The 16,253-nt window shown below is 44.6% G+C and overlaps 1 protein-coding gene across 2 annotated transcripts in view; it reads left to right on the forward strand.

Annotated features, from left to right (window-relative positions):
• The first annotated feature begins 15,768 nt into the window (after positions 1–15,768).
• The window catches only part of KAT7 (lysine acetyltransferase 7), a 31,565-nt gene continuing 31,080 nt past the window's right edge, over positions 15,769–16,253 (forward strand). The window contains exon 1 of one of the 2 annotated variants that reach the window (XM_061176774.1): positions 15,769–15,952. Coding sequence is in view for 1 of the 2 variants with exons in the window: in XM_061176773.1 (XP_061032756.1) it covers positions 15,938–15,952 (15 nt within the window). In the remaining variant the exon portion in view is untranslated. The remainder of the gene's footprint in view (positions 15,953–16,253) is intronic. The other variant, XM_061176773.1, reaches the window with a different exon arrangement.

A 16,253-nucleotide genomic window follows, 5' to 3' on the forward strand; every position in this document is an offset into this window, starting at 1 on the left:
GAGAGATGTCTTGCCTTACAAAGCATCTTCTAGCTTGCAAGAAAACCTTTGTCACTGTCCCCCTATCATCTTTATCAACATAATTGTCACTAATTAATTCACTTGTCACAAATTTATTGAAATGACCACAATGTGCCAGACATAGAGCTAGGCACTAAGGAATGACAATAATGTTCGGAGACATACTTCCTATTCTGGAGTTCACAGCCCAGCAGGCCTTGAAGCCTGTAAGCAGAAGTGGACTAGATGCTGTTCTGACTGAGACATGAGCTGGGTCCTGCTTTCAGGGAGGTCAGAGGCAAGCACTCAAAAACATCAAAAGTGGAAGATTACCTACACCAAGTATATCAATAAATTGTTTTTCATCTATGGGAGAATTACTTGCCTTAGAGGGTTCCAACAGCAAATGCTTAGTCCCTTGATCCCAGCCTGATCTTGGGATGTCCATAGCTGTCACAAATAAATGAGGACTCAAGGAACTGGAGTTATTTTTCCTACAAGTGTGAGTCAGAGATACAGCCCCTCCCCAAACAGTCCCTATAAGGCCTGGGGTCTTCAAAGCTGCAGAAGTCTGAGGGGGCTACCAAGGATGAAAGGCTGTGGAGAATTCTGGAAGATCAGAGGATCCACAAGGAGGCCTTATCCTGCTGGCTACTGAATTAAGAGAAGGCTGGGGCTGTCATAGCCAAGAGCAGCTTCCCAGTTCCGAAGGCGCTGTCCGGCCCTACTTCCAGGGCACCTTGACCCTCACCCTGTGCATTTATGCCATGATAACCAACAAGAATGGAAATTCTAAACCGCCATTTTTACCCTTCAGAATCTGATACTCAGTAGCACTTGTTCAGCAGGGACTAGAGAAGTCTTGACATTCCTTGGTACCTGGGGGACTATCTCTGAACTTCCTGGTAAATGTCTAAGTACTTACATCTTTGGCCCCTGGGTTCCAAAATGATAAAAATGAAAAATAAAATGACACAGACACACAGTGTCTGTTTCTGACCTACCTCCTTCCCTCAGCCTCTGTCTGAAATGTCAGGCCCAGTTCCTCAGGGAACGAGATCCTGAGGAAATGGGGTCAGAGCTAAAGGAGCAGAGCAGCCTGAGAGGGATTGGGAAGGAGTGTTGAGGGAACGAATGAGGTTATGGGAACAGAGTAGGGAGGGGGGCCTAGCCCTCAACCTCTCTCCCACTCTGGTGGCCTCCCTCTCCCTACATCCCTGCCCTATCACTCCCGAGGTAACCGTGGCCTGGATTTTGACCTTCGGTACTCTGACACACTTTGTCCCTTGCTGCAGCCCACCACTTTCTATCCTCTGCTTAGTTATCTCACTTGTTCATTCTCCTTCTTTCAGACTGGGTGATGTTCACTCCTTAACTCTTCTTTTCCTCTCGGTGGGAATCAAATTTTCCTGTTAAACTGCAGCCTTTTAAAACTGAACCTTCCTCGTCTTTAACAATAAAGGATTTGCTGGATGTTTTAAAATAGGTAAAGGGTAAATGTGGGATCAGAGACATCAAAATTTTGGAATACAGGACCTAGTGGCGCTCCATGAAAAATACAAAGTAGATCTTTTTGGAAGAACTGGAAGAGACATTAGAGACTGTATATGATCCAGTCCCTTCATTTTACAAATGGAGAAGTGGGTGCCGAGACAAGGGAATGAATTGCCAGAGGCCACTTGGCAAATCAGAGGCAGGACAGGAGACCAGGGCTCCTGCATCCTGGTCAGTGTTGCCTCAAAACATAAATAAATAACTTCCAAAAGAATTTATATGGCATACTATTCAGCAATAAAAAGGAATAAACTACTGATATATGCTACAATGTGGATGGACCTTAAAAAACATTATACTAAGTAAAAAGAAGCCAAATGCAAAAGACTACATATTGTATGATTCCATTTATATGAACTATCCGGAAAAGGCAAATTTATAGAGACAGAAAGCAGATCAGTGGTTGCCTAGGGCTAGGAGTAGAAGCAGGGATGACCTGCAAACAGGCACAATGGAACTTTTTGGGGTGATGGAAATGATCTAAAACTGGAATGTGGTGATGGTTGTACAACTCTATAAACTTAATAAAAATCATAGAATTATACATGTATAATAAAGTGAATTTTATGGTATATAATTTATGCCTCAATCAATCTGTTTAAAAAAAAAAGGGGCTTCCCTGGTGGCGCAGTGGTTGAGAATCTGCCTGCCAATGCAGGGGACACGGGTTCGAGCCCTGGTCTGGGAAGATCCCACATGCCGCGGAGCAACTGGGCCCGTGAGCCACAATTACTGAGCCTGCGCGTCTGGAGCCTGTGCTCCGCAACAGGAGACGCCGCGATAGTGAGAGGCCCGCGCACCGCGAAGAAGAGTGGCCCCCGCTTGCTGCAACTGGAGAAAGCCCTCGCACAGAAACGAAGACCCAACATAGCCAAAAATAAATAAATAAATAATAAATAAATAAATAAATAAAATTTTTTAAAAAAATGTTTAAAAAAAAAGGATTTAGGTATGTTTATGGATGAGAGATCTATGATGTATGTCAGACCCTGCTAATCTTTTAAGGGAACATCTAATGAAAAAGATATACCTACCCCCATGATATCCATAAAAGTTCACTGTGAAAGACATAAGATTTGGTTCTTTGACCTATGAAATACCCAGGTTAGCATTCTTCATTTTTAAAAAGTGTCCTCCTCACTAAAATGTGTAAGTTTCCTGAGGAGAACAGGCGTGTCTTTGTCCTCAGGCTAATTACTACACCTAGCATTGTGACCAGCATGCAGATGGTGCTTCACAAAAAATGAATTAAAATAAACTTCAGTTCTGCTGTGTCATGTGATTATGGGTACCTCGAGGGACCATCTGGTTTCTAGAGCAATACCTCGGTGGGAAGAGTTTGCATCCCCTACACACTCCCAGGCCCCTCAGAGAGTAAAGTCTCTGGAGAGGAGATGCTGGTTGCATACATTCCCAGGAGACTGTATATAAACCAAAAGGCCTATTCGTTTCACCCCCTTTAGACCTCTCCTTTCTCTGCTATTGTTCCCATTTACCTTCTCCAGGTCAGCCTCAAAAATACAATGACCCCTGGAGCAAAGAAGCTACAATACCCTAAACATTCTTCATCTAATTCCACACCTAATCCTTTTCCCTTCCCCTCACACCATGCACCAAATCAGGAATCAAGTACCATGAAATCCAGTTCAAATATATTATAAATATAACAGAAGGGACAAGTGATGTGAAAGTTGGTCTGTAGTTTAATTTCCTTCAGTCCTAGGGCATAGGCTCAGAACTTGTTTTCAGAGCCAAGAATATTATCTAAAGGGCTTTTGTAATAGACAACTGCAAAATATCACCACAGATGCATCCTCAGTTTTATCTTCTGAGCTTGGATATGCTATTCCCCCTCCCTCCCTGCAATTCCACCATCTTCATCACCAGCTTCAACTTCTAATCAGACCTCAGTTCCTTCTAGCATTCCTCAACTGACCCTGTGAGGCACTAATGATGCCCCCAGGACTTAAGTGTTCGGTTTTTAGCCCATTATTTTGTGCTACCTTATGGGTAGCTTCATAATTCCTCTTCAGTCATTTTATATATGTTTGTCCTTTCTCCCCAATTCTGAGCAAAGGGACCCATTTGCTCTGTTATTTGTCAGCTACTAGTGCAAGCCACTGCGTCCGGCCATGTTGAGGCAATGTTGGTTGTTTTTCCAACTAATGTTTCTGATCACTCCTGAAGGCTGAGGCTAAAAGCCCTGCAGGAACTTCCCTGGTGGTCCAGTGGTTAAGACTCCATGCTCCCAATGCACGGGGCCGGGGTTCGATCCCTGGTCAGGGAACTAGATCCCGCATGCCACAACTCAAAGATCCCGTGTGCCACAACTAAGACCCAGCGCAGCCAAATACATAAATAAATAATAAATAAAGCAACACTATAAAAAAAATAATAAAAGCCCTGCAGACTAAAAGTAGGGAAGGCTCCAGGTTCTGTGAGGTCTAATACTTATATAATTTGGGGGTTCCTCTTTAGGTTAAATAGTAAAATAATTATAGAATTAGGGAGAAGGACTTGGAAGGGTTCTGTGCAAGTGAGGGGCTCTGACTCTTAAGTTTCATTAGCTTCATTGTAAATCTGTTTCTGAGTGAAAAAAATGAAGCCTGGTTACATCCCATCCAACTCTTCAGCCCTGATTGATCAGGCGCCTATTCCTGGCTTTTCCTGTGGATATCCTGTACCCAGCACATCTATTCCACAAGAAGGCTCTGGCTCAACAAAATGGCCTTGGGAGCCAAGTCTCTCTATTTAGTGAAAAAGTCCCAAAGGGCTGGATTAACACTCCTCCCACTTAGTAACTTGGAGGCACTTAGAATAATGTTCCTTTCAGAGCAGGTGATTTCTTGCTATGCATGGTGGAGGGTGAGGACCTTGTATCCAATTCTTCCTGGAAGACCCTGATGGCTCAAAGCCTCGAGGAGTTGTGTTGTTATGCAGCAGAAGGGCCTGGAATGTTCCAGTACATTCCACCAGTGGCCTCTGTGACCCCTGCTTCTATTCAACTTGGGCAAAGTCCTGGTAATCTACAAAGTAGCGTGTATTCTGCTGGGGTAGGAAGCAGCTTAGTCTTACTTCTTCCATGCCACTCTGATAGTATCATACAAGTTGGCACCTTTCTTGGAAGTCCCACCCAGAAGCTCCATCCAATTCTCTGACCTACTGGGTGTTTGCCCAGAATGTCAAGTCAGGGTCTAGATCTCAACCCTGTTAATTTTTTGGCCATATACACCCAATTTTGAATTCTTCCCCAAAAATTCTTCCTGGGATCTCTGAATCTGTGGTGGGTCTGCATTCCTCAGAATGCCCAAGAAGCTTGTGCCACCTGTGGAGACACTAACATCAGGGCCCCAGAAAGAAGGTAGTATAATTAGGATGCTATAGACCATGTGCCCCAACTACACAGCATAGAAGAATACTTCTGCTTACTGGGAGCTTCCTATAGGCTAAGTAATTTGCACACATAATATTATTTAACCCTCAGTCTTAGTTATTATATCCTATTCAGTTGGTGTAACTATCCCCAATTCACAGGTGAGAAAACTGAGGCTCAGAAAGGTTAGGAAATGTATTGTAGGTTATCTAGCTAGAGAAGACAGGTTCATCTGCTTTCAAAGACTGTGTACAACCACTACTGGGGGGTTCAGTGGACTAGGTCAGAGGGATGCAGACCTAGAGGTCCACTCCTTACCCAGAAGTTGAAGGTCAGAGTTAGGAATACAGACCAGACCCTATAACCCACTTCCCTGCCTCCCTGTCACCTCCCCTAGCCCTAAACTCTCTAGAACTCTGTTTACAGTGCAGAGAAGCAGTGCTCAGAAATTATGGAGGTGAGTCTGGCAGGTTCCAGCTGTTCTTGGTGAGGGAGTTGAACATTTTTTGGAACTTCTCCTTGACAAAAGCATGGACTAAATGCACTTCCTTTCTCCAAGCTTCCTACCTTGGGGAAGGAGAGAGATGGGGAAGCTGAGGGATTTCCATTTAGGAGAAACCAGAGACGATCAAAGGAGGTAGGAGGGTGGTGCTGCCCTTTAAGAAAGACTGCCAGAGCTCTGGAACTTGGACTCTTAAGAAACTTCTGTAATGTGCCAAGTAAAGTGAGAAAGCTCTTCTTGGGGTCAAAAGAGGAGCTACAAGAGGAGGCCCTAGGGAAGACTTGGCAGAAAAGGGTGGGAAGGAAGTCAGACTCTATCCAGGACCAAAAGTGTGGTTTAATTCTGAACCCACCAAAACCAAAAAAGAGAAAGGGGCTCACCCCTTGACTCCCTATGTCCGGGGTGGGACAGCCAAATAAGGGGAACTCTTGCCGGACTGTGCTCTTCATTTTGACACAAAACACTGGCTGTACTGCCTGCCCAGCCTGCCAGAGAGCTGCTGGAAAGAGCCACTGACCACTGCATTTGGTTGATAAATGATGGGCACCCCTGCCTGCTGCCCATTCTCTTTTTTTCTCCCTGCTTAGTTTGCAGCCTTCTGCCTGGCAGGGAGCCCCAGAATAGGGGTGGGAGAGAAGGGTCCTCCAGACAGTATTTAATCCTTAGTGATTTATAGGCTGCTGGAAGGGGAGGGGGGGATGTCAGACAGGGGAAGCCCCTGGGACTAGTTTCCATGATGCATCAGCACACCATTGACAAGAGTCTAAGTATTTTCCTGATGCCTGTGCCTTCAGGCCCATCTTTGAGAGACGATACAGCCCTTACCCCTTTGGTACCAGGTAGGATGAGACCAGCAGAGCTGGCTGGGAAATGAACATACAACCAAATCCTCAACCTTTACTTTAAGCCACACACTGCTGGGAGAGGGAAGAAATAAGTGAGGATGAGCAGCTCAGTAGTTGTTTTTGGAGGATTTATTTTTTTAATGTACGAGAATTCTTTTGAACCCTCCATGGCTCTAAGAAAAACTATTTGAAATGTCCCTGCTTAAGGGGCCGGGTGGGGGGGCGGGTAAGTGCCAGGGATGGAAGGCTAAATGCCAGGGAGGCTGGTTGCAGGGATTCTTGGAACCAGGGCTATTGGCCTCCCTGCTGTGGGCTCAGGAATACCAGCCCCAGGCTCTGGTTGCCCTGAGAGATGCAGCCATTTTTACTTCTGATTGAAGGGCACCACCTTCTGGGATTTTCCCTTCTTTGGTGAAAACCTGAGTAGAATATGCCCAGGGAACCAATGGGGCATGTGCCTAGGAGTCTGGAGGGCACTGGAGATAACAATGTGAGGCAGGGTGAGATCAATGCTTTTTATAGTTTATAGTTTGGTCCCTGCTGGTGGAGAGAAGATGCATTTTGTGAGAGTGTATGGTAATTGCTCTTCATAAGGATGATCTCAAAAGGTCAAGGGATGGGCCTTGAATAGCCCTAATGTCCCTGAAATAGTCTATTGTATAGCTATTGTCCATACATGTAAAGGAACCCTTCTTGACCCTATTCATACTTTTCTGCCTCTGGGATTTCCCAAGTGAAAATTGTATTCTACTTTATCCCCAGACCCAAGTCTACCTCTTTTAAGCTTCAACAACAAAATAGTTCAACATACATTTCTTGAGCTCCTACTATGTGCCAGGCATCATGCTAGGTGCTGGGAATATAGAGATAAATAACACACAGTCTCTTCTCTGGGGAGTCCACAGTCTAGTTTTTGAAAAATTTTCCTTCGCACTGACTTTTCGGATTTGGTAAATAAATCTGCATCTATCCCCTTTATATTTTCATATGCATGGATCATAGTCTCAGCTTCCATCTTTCCACAATCTTTAAAATTTTGCCTCATATGGTAACCTCCATTTTCCCCTTGACCAATTTAGATAACTTTCTTTGGACTCTGATATGTCTTCTTAGGAGTTGAGTGACCAGAATTAGACACCATATTTCATATACAAATGCTATATGAATGTGTGTACAAGAGTAATGCTATGTTGTCTAACTTCCTTCATTTATCATTATTATTGCCATTCTTTCATACATCCAGTAGTTACTGAGTACCTATTAAGTACTATGTACTGTGCTGGGTGCTGAGAATGCAATGGTAAGTAAAATGGACACTGCTCTCATGAAACCTAGTCTGGGCATGTGTTGGGAGGACAGAAGCAAAGAATCCAAACAGTCACACAAATAGATATATAATTATAAACTGAGACAAATGTTATGAAGAAAAATGCTGGGTGCTGTAACAGTATAGAAATAAGGGCTTTGGTCTAGTCTGGAAGCTTCGGGAAATAGTTCCCTGAGGAAATGACATTTGACCTTAGATCTGAAGGATCAGTGGAAAGAGGTGAAGAAGAGAATGAGGGAAGAACATTCCAGACAGAGTAAAGAGTATGTGCAAAGATCCTGAGGTGGAAGGAACCAGGGGACTCCTGAGAATTGCAGGAAGGCCAATGAGGTTGAAGCACAGAGAATGAGGTTGTGTGGGATGGGCTGGAGAATTAACCAAAGGGCAGATCATGCAGGTCACTGCAGGCCAGGTAAGAATTTCAGTCTTTATCCTACAGAAGATCATGGACCAAAGTCTTTACAGAAGAGCTTTTTTTCCCAGATTATTAATGCTGCTTATACTTGTCTTAAAGGAGAACAGTAATGATAGTCTGAACTATTAGGAACTTTCCCAGTTTCCTGGCATGGTGTGGCTATGTCTGGCTGGCCCTGGGGAGGCCCAAAGCTGATGAACCGGCCCCAGCCTGGCAGCCCTCAGGCAAGGGATGGCCACTGTCAGTATGGACAGAGGTGCAGGGGTGGAAGGTGGGTGGAGTGCTTTGCCTGAGGTATCAGCCCCATAGTGACATTTGGAACAGCCCCAAGCCTATAGCTCTTGTTCCTTGATAAGTCTATCATGTGTACCCCCCCCATTTAAATGGTCTTCTCACCCTGCCACCCATCCTACAGCAGCTGTGCGCCCCACCCAATCTGGGGAAGACCTCTGGATAAGAACTCTGACTCTGCCCAGAACCTGAGGTCTTGGCCTTCTGAGTTCAGGCCTTAGTACTATCTGGAACCATGTATATACATATCCCTGATAGTTTTCCAGAGTTATTAATGGAAGCCATGGGAGAATAGGGTCATGATGGTTGGACTTGGTCTTTCTGAAGCCCTCTCTTTCCTTCCAGTCCTATCTTTGGAGAATGTGGTCTGGTGTAGTGACATCTACTGGCAAGGCTAGGCAGGTAAAAAAAATGACCAGATGCCCACTCATCCTCAAGTAATTTCCAGACTAGTAAGAAAATCATCCTTAACCCCTGAGATTGGGTTGGGTCAGTAACCTCGGTTGGTTAGAGCAAGACTAAGAAGAGCAGGGTTGTGAGTTTGGACCATGTATGTGCTGATTTACCTTAAATAGAGAAATTATTTTCCTAGTTGTAGCCCGCATCCCTCACCCTGGCAGTTGATTCACATTTGGGTACAATTAGTCACAAGGGAGACTGACTGAGCATGTGTAAGTGACTCAGAGAGAACCATTCCTAGCCCCAGTTCCTGGGAAAGCATCTCCCAACAAATGAAATGACCTTCAGTTTACAAACGGCAGAACGCACGGTCATTTTTCACCCTCCTGAGGTTGACTGGTTTGCGAATTTTTTTCCTAGTACTCAGTTTCTCCTAGGTCATCAGGAAAATAGTGTCAACACGACCATCTTCAAAGTTTCTATAGTGGGCAAGAGTGACTACAGCTTTTAAAGCGGCCCCTCAGTTCTTGCTGAGGTAAGACATAACCTGCCTCCCCACTGCTTTCATCCATGTCATCTACACATTCTGTTCATAATATCATTCTCCTTCTCAATAGCATGCATACTTGACAAAGAGTTTACCACTAGAGGTAATAGGGAAGCCAGAGAGAAAGAGTGAGGAGAAACTACTAGAGAAATCATTATGAAGCAAATCTTCTGCTTTCTTAGTAACACTGATTCCATAGCTGAATGTGGCTCAGACAAAGCATCTATCTTTCATACAAACTTAAAAGAAAATCATCAAGACCTCAGTAGAGAAATGAGTAATACATAGGATTTCATGGAAGAGGAAACAGGACTAGTAAAGAAACACATGGAAGACTGAAGTCTATCCTAACTAGAAATAAAATTAAAAGCACATTTGAGGTGCAGTTTTCATTTTTCTACTAAACTTGCAAGATTTTATTAAGTGGTAACACTCAGTTCTGGGAACATCTTAAAATTGGTATCCTCCCACAATGATGGCGACACTTTAAATTTGGGCAAGTCTTTGGCGAAAGAAATAAAGCAATGTATAAGAGGAAGAAATAAAAACAGGAGAGCTACAGATGCATGCAGACTCTCACTGCAGCATTATTTGACTTAAAAGACCCTCAATAATCCCAAATAGGGGAGTGAGAGCACATTATGTCACAGAGCCACATTGCAATGTCACACGGCAATTACAATTACAATTATGAGGACTACAGAGAGACATGGGAAATATTGAGAATGTGTAAAAAATATGAAATTTCATGTAAACAATGAGTGCATTTATACAAAACGTGTACATGTAATAAAATGTACACATGTGGAGAAAAATTGGAAGGCAATATGCAAAAAATAAAAATAGCTCTATGGCACCAGTGAGATTAAGGATGTCTTTTATTTTTTCAGACATTTATTTAGTGTTATTATACTGCGTTAGTAACTTTTGAAAAGGTGGAGGGGGTTGGTGCCGGTGAACGTCATACTCCCCCCGCCCCCTCCTATACACACTTGTCCTAAATCGTCAGCTGGAGGAGGAAAAGACCATGTGTGTTTATTCACAGTGTACACTCAGCTCCTACCCAATGCCTAGCACTTATCAGATGCTCAATAAACATAAGTTGAATGAATAAATGAAAATGCCTGCAGTCTAAAAAGTCTCAACCCATGATCACTGAGTACATTCCATCCTGGGGAATAAAGAATTTGGTTTTGCTAGAATTAAAAATAAAAAAAGAAGGCCCATCCATAACAGCAATTCCCTGGTTTTCTTGATAAGTGAATTTGGGCATGGAGAACCCAGGGAGAGACAGTCTGTTAAAGCAAACCCAATTACCACCCAGGAACATATGTTGCCCTGAGGCCTCTGCTGCCATAACAACATTGCGTAACTATAACTACAGCCCTGGAGGCTTTGGCCCTGTCAAATAAGGAAAAGGATGTCTCCATTGTATGAGGGCTTTGTGCTCAGATTGGCTTCCCTAGGGAGCTTGGATCGGGGAAAGGGAGGTAGATAAGTGGAAGAAAGGGGGAGATGAAGGGCAGGAGTGGGAGAAGAACTGCTACTGAATCAGGATCAGAGTGATTTTTTTTTTACTTTTAGCAATTTTCAAAATGCAGTTATTTGACTGTTTAGTTTTGGTCGTTATTTATAACCCCAGCTACAGAGGTGGGGAACAGTGACTGAGCCTGCTGGGATCTGTCGAATACCTTCCCCAGGGCGGGGCTGGGGTGGGTGGTGGATAAGGTGATCCAAGAACCAAATTAACAAGTGACCAAGAAGGTAAGAGAAGTTCCAGGCCATCTCCAGCAAGAGTAAGAAAGGAGGGACCACTAATGACCTCACTGACTATTTTTTTTCAATTAAAAAAAAAAATTTAATTATTTGTTTATTTATTTCCACTGACTCTATTTTTAAGGCAGCTGTGAGTGAAAAGATTTTAATATGAATTATAGTCACATCAGCAAATTCTGAGATTCTTGCAGAGGGACAGAGACTAGGCCAATACTTTTCCTCAGAAGTTGCGAGATTGGCCTGGCTACACTAGCATTGTCTTTAAAAGGTCAAGGCATGCTTCCCCACCTTACAGGACAGTTATCTGCACACAGAGGAAACTGCTATCCCTAACCCCTCCTGGTCAAAAAGAGGCTTAGAGGTGAGAGGGTGGCTGGTTCTGTGCCAGTCTTTCCTAACTGAGCTAACACCTGGCAGTGGCCACCCCATTTACTGAGCCCTTTTAGATGCCAGCAAGGGAGAAGCTGGAGATGATGTGGCCAGCCAGGCAAGGCTCCCAACCTCCAGGAACTCCCAGGCCTTTGAAGCGAACAATGGACAACCACACTTTGTATTTGAAATATGGTACCCACCATTTTACTAGCAAGGGGAGCATTTGAAAGGAAATTGAGGCATCTTTTAGGGAGCTTCAAATGTAACTAAGGAGACAAGATACAGGTATGAGAAAGAAACTTCGCAAGAACATACACAAAAGATTACCCCCGCTACCCCTGCCCTGTTTGGTTCCTCCTCAGCTCTGGGTAAGGGTATTATTATGGAAGCGTTCTGACTGGTCTCCCTGCCACTCTGATCAGTCCCCCTCACAGCTTTCAGAAAGAGATCTCTAAAGTTCAAGTCAATCGTGGGAATCCTCTGATTAAAGTCCTTCAGAGATTCCCCCTCACCTCCAGCCCAGGCTCCTCAGCAGTGCATTCAAGGCTCTGCATGAACTGGTTCCCCAAACCATTCCTGCCTCTTCTTATGTCAACCACTCCAAATCCAGTCATGCCCTTAGTCACCCACACACAGTACTGCGCCACACCTCTGTGCTTTTGCACATGCTGTTCCCTCTGCATAGAAAGCCCTTACTCTCCTTGTCCTCTGGCAAACTTATTCGTCCTATGAAGTTCTACTCGTTTCACCTCCTCTATGCATCTTTTCCTAAACCCTCCTGATAAAACCGTCCACTTCCTCCTCTGTACCACACTTCTGAACCTTGCTCATCTTTCTATTTTTCCATTAATACTCTTATAGTGTTTTGGAAAAACAAGCTTACTGGCCTGGGGAAACACGATGTTTTATCCATCCTGCTTTGACTCAATGCCTGATATATAATGCCTGGGTAATCATCTTGCTCAACAGACAAAAGCAAACAACCATCGAGACCATATAAAGCTATATTCACAAACATTAAGATGTTACTGCCATAACTAGGGTAACTGGAATAATAAATATCAGTAACAACAGCCATTTATTGCCAAAGTAAGAGCACTTACTCTGTCAGGAACTGTGCTAAGCTCTCTATAACAATCATTTCCTTTAATCCTTATAACAACCCTGTGAAGTGGCTATTCACATCTCCACTTCACAGATGAGAAAACTGAGGCACAGGTAAAATTTTATAACTTGTCGAAGAGCAATGCAGACAGAAAGTGACAGAGCTAAAATTCAAATCCAGATCTGACACCAAACCCTGTACTGGACGCTAGAAGAGCTGATGCATAAAACAAATAGGAGTTACGTTCCTCTTACTTTTTAGGGAAGGAGAGAGGGAAACAGAACATCTACCAAACTGTATAAGGAAAAGTACACATAAAGCAGTAAGTGCAAAATAACATAAATCACTATGCCCTAATACCTTAGGAAGAATAAATCAGGAAAGACCTTCTGAAGAAAGTAAATATTAAAGAAGGTTGCGAGATGCATCAAGGCAGGAAGAAAAGCCTGTGTGAAAGCATAAAAGCAGGAAGAGCAGTGGAGCTACCCATGTGAAGTCTGGCGGACGAGTATGGGCAGAGGGCAACTGGTAAAAGGCTTTGAAACGAACATCAGTTCCTGCTTTGAGCAATAACTGTATCATGATGAAAATAAAACTCAAAGTAAAGATTATGTTTGGTTCAAAAAAAGAAAGGAAGGGAGCAAAAAGCTTTTAGGATTTCCCCTTCCCCATTCTAAATATACCTAGCTAAAAAAAAAAAAGGGACTTCCCTGGTGGCGCAGTGGTTAAGAATCCGCCTGCCAATGCAGGGGACACAGGTTCAATCCCTGGTCCAGGAAGATTCCACATGCCAGGGAGCAACTGAGCCCGTGCGCCACAACTACTGAACTACTGAGCCCACGTGCTGCAACTACTGAAGCCCATGCACCTAGAGGCTGTGCTCTGCAAGAGAAGCCACCGCAATGAGAAGCCCACGCACCGCAACTAAGACCCAATGCAGCCAAAAAAAAAAAAAAAAAAAAAAAAAAAAAAAAATATATATATATATATATATATATATATATATATATATATATATATATACACCTAGCTGTTCGACTTTCATCTTCAGTACACACCTTTCTTACGATCACATTTCTACCTTCTTGGTGTTAGTTTTTTCATCTTTCTGCCAGAGGGTACACCTTCCCAGGACAAGAACCATGTCTAAAGGAAACTGTAAATCTTTTAATGCTACCTGCAGTGTTTGAAAGTTCGGTGTAAGGGATTAACTAATGTTGAACATCTGTAATGCTGGTGTTTGTATTTTGAATGGCTAAGTCAGGATTTTATTCTAAAACACTAATTTCTAGGGAGGGATACTTCACCATCTTTGAGTGCTATACATTCAGAGATTGTGAAACAGTAAACATATTCTGATTGACTAGCAAGAATTTACTGTACGTAGAGCATGGTCTGGGTACTATTTATTTATTATTTTTGGATGTGTTGGGTCTTCGTTGCTGCGCGCGGGCTTTTCTCTAGTTGCAGGAAGCCGCGGCTACTCTTCGCTGCGGTGCGAAGATTTCTCATTGCAGTGTCTTCTCTTGTTGCGGAGCACAGGCTCTAGGCGCACGGGTTTCAGTAGCTATGGCGCGTGGGCTCAGTACTTGTGGCTTGCGGGCTCTAGAGCACAGGCTGAGTAGTTGTGGCACACAGGCTTAGTTGCTCCGCGGCATGTGGGATCTTCCCGGAACAGGGCTCGAACCTGTGTCCTCTGCATTGGCACGTGGATTCTTAACCACTGTGCCACCAGGGAAGCCCAGCTCTGCGTAATATTAAGGATGGTATAAAAGAAATGAGATATGCTCTTAACATTAGAGCTCCTTACCAATAGTCGGGGAGCCACAACATCCAAGAGTAACCTCAGGAACACTCCAGTAAGTGCAAAATAACAGTAATAGTGTGAAATTAAACGCTTAAGTCCTGAGGGGATACAAAAGAAGAAACAGGAGCCCTTTCTAAATAAGCTCTTATGTGCAATTCAACCTAAGTAAGTTATTCAAAGGTATTTATAGTAAACACTAAATACTAAAAGCTGCCTGTGTTAACACCAGCCCAGGATATCTCAAAGGAGAGTACTAACCAAGGGTCTGGAACTTCAATTCTTCAGAGTCCTCTGTTCAGCACATTAATCAGATGTTTACCTTCTGCTGCTTTGTTCCTTAGCTCAGCTCCAGGGGGAAATCTCCATCTTAGCTAGCCTCAGGTGAAACTGGGGTCCAGGATCCTAACTTAATGACTGAGCTGGCCTGGATTCCACCCATGCGCTCTGGGCCAAGCCTTGGTCTTCTCAAGGCTTTTCTTCCAGCGAGGCTAAATCCTCAATGCCTGCTGTCCACTTCCCAGCCTTTTCTTATGACTCTTCTAGCCTTACATCTTCCACAACTTCTCCTTTCAAGGCGCTCTCACTATTATTTAAAAATCAACGCCTTTCTGAGCTCCAGCTTTACTAAAAATATTCCTTCCTCTTTCCCCTTCCCCCAACTCCTGGCTCAAGCATCTGCATTTCGAGAGGTCACTTGGGCTAACGGATTCAATGCTTCTCCGGCTCTGGTATGGCGCACACAAGCACCCACACTCTCACCCTGCGGGCCACCCAAGGCTCTCAAACCAATACAGAACGTGCTCACCACAGAACTAAAGTGGCAGTTCTTTGGAGCTACAGCTTCTGGAGAATGGTTCTGTCTCCTTTCGCGAGTGAACGGATTAATTTACTTGCTGTTCGCTAAGGGCAAGGACAATGTCTCCTCTACCAGACAAGAAACTTCCCGATGATAGACGCTACCCTTTCGTTCCTTTCACAAGCCCCCATTCTCACCACTCTGAGACACAGGATGGCTGTTAAAATATAGTTTCTTCCGCAAAATATCCCTTCCCAACTTTGAGTTTATGTCATAAACGGAAACGTCCTTTAGCCAATTCGGCGACGAAGGGGTTAAACCTCAGCAACCTGATGGATTCTGGGGCTTTCCTTCCTCGACTTCTGTAAATTAAAACAACCGAGAAGGGAAATGTTGCCCAAGGTAAAGATGAGAACCGTTAACTTCAACTGTCGGGCCTCTGCCCCGAACAGGAATGGCTACCCACGCCTACAAAGGGTGCCATTCCCCTAACTAAACACGGCTCACCCCGGTTTCCACCATCGGTGTCACTTCCTGACCAAGTCCAAAATGGCGCTCAGTAGCCTCACCAGAGGAACGAACCTCCCAGCATCCTCTCTGACCCGTAACGTCAGGTGACGGGAACCACAGCCGGAAGTAGAGGAAAAAGCGCCTCAGCCCGCGGCGCCTGCGCAGAAGGCTGTAGACGCTGTGAAGCAGGAGGCACTTGGGATCGTACGCAGGATTGGGACTGCTACAGAGGCCGCCACGGAGCCCGCCGGAGCCACCGTTCCTACTGCTGCTGCCGCCGCTGCCCGAATCGGAACCGTCGGGCCGCAGCCGCCGGCAATGCCGCGAAGGAAGGTGAGAGGAACGGGACAGGAGGGATGGCGGGTTTCTAAGGACAGTTTTTTGAGCAACGTGACGCAGTTGGCCACGCCTCACAGTGGTTGGTTTCCAACTTCCCGCTCCCCCGAACCTAGCTCAGCAACCCTCTCTTCTGTCCATACCCAACAGAAAAATGTGGGCCCGACCCTGGCCTCGGCCTATGCTTGCAACTATTCCCGCCCTCTGCTTGCCTGGCTCGGAGGCGTTCTTCTCGTTAATTGGTCGCTGAAACGTCTAGAAGCATATTGATTGGTTGGTGACACCGCCCATTTGGGCT

This window comes from Eubalaena glacialis, chromosome 19 (genome assembly GCF_028564815.1).
Source record: "Eubalaena glacialis isolate mEubGla1 chromosome 19, mEubGla1.1.hap2.+ XY, whole genome shotgun sequence".
NCBI classification, from domain to species: domain Eukaryota; kingdom Metazoa; phylum Chordata; class Mammalia; order Artiodactyla; family Balaenidae; genus Eubalaena; species Eubalaena glacialis.